Raw genomic sequence first — 3,947 nt, 5'->3', positions numbered from 1 at the left:
TGTTATCACATACACCATGGTACGTATAACACTATTACGTTCACCACTGCTTCCAATGATTATTGAAGAGGGAGAAATCATTTAATTATAAATAACTTGTATTCGAATTATTCAGTTTAAGAATGTGTGTGTTTCTGAATGAAAAATACAGAAATGTAAGCATCTGGCAATGTGGGGTGTTGTATTTTTTCTTTTTTCTTTTTGGTCACATGTGGAATCTTAATTGCAGACAATAAAAGCTTTCCTGCCAGCTATGATGAAAAAGAACCATGGTCATATTGTCACTGTTGCATCAGCTGGTGCGCTTGTGCCGGTTCCTTTTCTATTGCCTTATTGGTATGTATGAGAGATTTTTTTCTATCGAAATCAAAAGATAGTAGAGCTCAATTGTGGTCTTAAGTTGAGGACTACCTGTACAGCCCACCCTGCTCTTTGTTGTGATTCCTTGCCAGCCAGCGGACCCAGCAGCTGAGTCTGGGGAAGCAGAGGAGGAGGAGGGGTCTGGAGTGACATCAGAGTCAGAGGAAGGCTCTGAGGAGCTCCAAGGCTTACAGTCTGACGAGAAGCCTGGCCCCTCTACTTGCGCTCAGGCTGAGACACAGCTGTGCTGGGAGTCTGAGTTGGACAGTGATGAATCACAGCTGGGAGATATCCAGGATGCACGAAAACGCCAGCAAGAAAAGAGAGTAAGACAGAGGAATGCAATGGGGCGGCTCCAAAGGCAAAGGAGAAGGCATTAGGAAGCCACGCCTTGGCTGCATAATAAAAGGGAAGGTGTGGGAGGCGCTTGTTGCCAAAGGCAACCGTTCGTGTTGAGGATCGAGTTTCTGTGAACTGTGTTTGTTTTCCTTGGACATTGACTCAGGTCTGTGAATAATAAAAGGGGATTGGTTTTTTCCTATGGTTCCAGCCTGCTTGTTGGAAGAGGGGTTTCTCCTTGTGAACTTAACAAGGACCCACAGAGACTAGGACAGAACTCTCTTCCCAAAGTTTATCTGAGTGTAGGGAATTTTTTAGAATCAATTAGGATTTGATTAAGAATTTCTGTTGAATCTATCTTAGTTTTCCCACTTAGTGAGAATGTCTAGCATTCGCCCGCATTTGCTTTTCTTTTGAAAATAATCTCAGGAGACTCATTGTAATATTTAGTTTATGTACAAATGCCCAGGGTGGACTATTTCAACAGAGACCCAAAATCTATAATTCTCAATTCAAATTTACAACTAACATTGTGAGAAACCTGCCCAAACTCCAACTTTTGTTTCTTAGCTGATTCAGTCTGCACCAAACTACTTCCCCCCCCTTTTGCTCCTTTCTTAATCAGCTTCCACATCCAGTTTCCAAGGAGGAAATAAAAACAATGAATAACATCTGCCTATAATCTTTATGCACCATTTTAGTGTCCATAGCAATAGTTCACTAGCCTTTTTCTGTTAATGTTGGGAATTATTCATATTTAGAAACTGAAGATTGGGGACTCCTTGGTGCTCTCTGAGCTTGGTTGTTTTCTTGCAGGTTTTATTATCCAGACAATCATTTGTCTGAAACGGTACAGGGTTTCCTGTTTGAGCAGGGGGTTGGTCTAGAAGACCTCCAAGGTTCTACTCTACTCTACTCTACTCTATTCTATTCTATTCTATTCTAGAATAAAAGCTAGGAAACATCTTCAGTGCTAGAAGTGGAATTTGCTCTCTGTTTATACAGGTAGTCTTCAACTTACAACTGATTGCTTAGCAACTGTCTGAAGTGTCAAGGGAGTCCCCCAGGCTATTTTAACCCAGATTTGAAATCCCAATGCTCCCCTTCGCAATCCACGGTTCAACCCTAAGCTACATATATTTTCTTTTAACACTGAAGTTGAGATGAGAGCAGAAAGGTTCATGAGAAGAGAAAACTATCAGTCCAGAGTTGCATAAAATTCTAGTCAATATTACGTTGCTTCCCTTTGTAAGCTTGTTTATAAGCCTCTTGAAGGGCTTACTGCATTTATCTAAGTGGGTGATTATTATCCATTCACACCCTGCATATCAGACACATATCAAGCCAGACTTCCATGGACATCAAAGCTCTATATTGCAAGGGCCAGGTTATTTGAGGGACTGCCTTACCTCAATGACATCCCCCCATCCCATCAGGTCCAGCAGGAAGAGAAGCATGTTGCTGGTCCCTTAAGCCACAGAGTTTCATTTGGTGGGGGACCCACTTTTTGGAATATCATTTCCCCTGAGGTGAGGTTTGCCCCAATTCTGTTGCTCATCTGGAAAACCCTCAAAGTTTTGGGCCTAGGAATCCTATGGGAAAGTGGAGCTCATGAAGGGCCTGTAATAGGTTTGATTGCATTCTTTCTGTCTTTTTATTGTTACTGTTTTTAACTGGTTTTAACTCTTTTTAATGGAAGAAATAAAATTCTTTTCTCCCCTAATTCTCCTCTCCTATTTAGCTCAAGCAAGTCTGCCGCTTTAGGGCTTCACAAAGACTTCACCAAAGAATTATCTGCTTTGGGAAAAGATGGGATCAAGACTACCTGCTTGTGTCCATTTTTTGTAAACACGGGGTTTGTAAAAAACCCACAATCAAGGTAAGAGACAAGATGGGTCCAGTTAGCATAGAGCAGTTTCCCAACCGTGGCAACTTTAAGACATATGAACTTCAACTTCAACGTGCTGGCTGGGGAATTCTGGAAGTTGAAGTCAAGCTATCTTAAAATTGCCAAAGTTGAGAAATACTAGTTTACATGCACATTGCTAACCATTTGAAACCAACAGAATCTGGAGAGCATATTTTGGAGTCTCTCCCAAAATGGCTGCCATGGAAAAGAGTAGCTGAACTTTTCCCCCACCGTGCCCAGAAGGTTCTTCCTTCCATCTTCCAACTTTATTTTTCTGGACTATGTGGGCAGATTTCTGAACCAGACTCTGGATTACCATTCTCTCTCCTTTCCCCCCCCCCAGCTCCAATTCCCCCCCCCCTTTTGTATAAATGCTTCCAGGGCCAAAAATATTTCTATAAATAAAAATAAGTTATTATGGCAGCTACAAAAGAGGAAGTGGTGTTCATATCCGAGCAGATAGAATCAGTATCACTGATCACTGTAGTCCACAAGACCCAGCAGTCACTTCTTTTAAAATAAAATGAATTAATAGCTCACTATTAATAACATCAACAATTACAATTCCAGAATAATACCTATTCTGACACCTGAGGCAGTTGCAAGGAGGCTCATGGATGGGATACTCTGCAATCAAAACAAGATTGTTATGCCATTCTCCGTTACAATGTGCCCTTGGATGGAAATGTATGTATGCAGGGTTCTTAAGGGCTGAACTTCTGCACTGACAATTAGAATTAAAATACATGTTATGGCATATCAAAAAATAAGCAGTGAGATTTTTGTTTAATGTTCCTCTATTCTTTTTTCCCCAGAATTCTTCCTGAGCGTGCATTGATGGCTTTGGAAAAGATTCTGGATATCAGTTTTGATGTGAAGAAACAAGAATGAACCAAAGTATCAAATCTTCCCAAGCTTTCCAAATTTTAGGTTATGTGAAATCACATTTCTAATATCATTGTTTAATACTCCTTACGTAACCTGCAAAAGAAATTCCAACCACTATTCTTCACAAATTTATATTAAAATAACTTTTTCAAGTATTAGTATAACACTCTGATGAGTTTATTTCTTCCTGAAATATAAAGAAGACATAAACGTAACTTCACACCCACTGATTTCAAAGCACTTTCTTAGATAAAACCGATCTCCAAATTCTGTGTGATCTTGCTTCGTTTTTGTTTTACTTATTTGATCTCACGAGTGTTTAAGGAAATTAACGGGCACATTATCTGAGAAGAAGTGACTTCCAGGTTGGGAGCAACATGTTCATTCGTTAGGAACAGAAAACACTCTCTGAAGAAAAACCAAATTGGAAAGGCAGGCAGGAAATGATATG

At 40.2% G+C, this 3,947-nt stretch overlaps 1 protein-coding gene across 1 annotated transcript; it reads left to right on the top strand.

Annotated features, from left to right (window-relative positions):
* The first annotated feature begins 234 nt into the window (after positions 1-234).
* On the top strand, positions 235-3,650 carry LOC107293598 (estradiol 17-beta-dehydrogenase 11-like). Its single transcript, XM_015822752.1, has 4 exons — positions 235-336; positions 2,441-2,578; positions 3,179-3,295; positions 3,424-3,650. The coding sequence occupies exons 1-4, from the start codon at positions 254-256 to the stop codon at positions 3,497-3,499; spliced, it is 414 nt and encodes a 137-aa protein (XP_015678238.1). The 5' UTR covers positions 235-253; the 3' UTR covers positions 3,500-3,650.
* Positions 3,651-3,947: the final 297 nt, after the last annotated feature.

Source organism: Protobothrops mucrosquamatus, unplaced genomic scaffold (genome assembly GCF_001527695.2).
Source record: "Protobothrops mucrosquamatus isolate PMUCROS unplaced genomic scaffold, P.Mucros_1.0 scaffold1667, whole genome shotgun sequence".
Classification (NCBI taxonomy): Eukaryota; Metazoa; Chordata; class Lepidosauria; order Squamata; family Viperidae; genus Protobothrops; species Protobothrops mucrosquamatus.
This window is presented reverse-complemented; position numbering and strand designations above follow the sequence as displayed.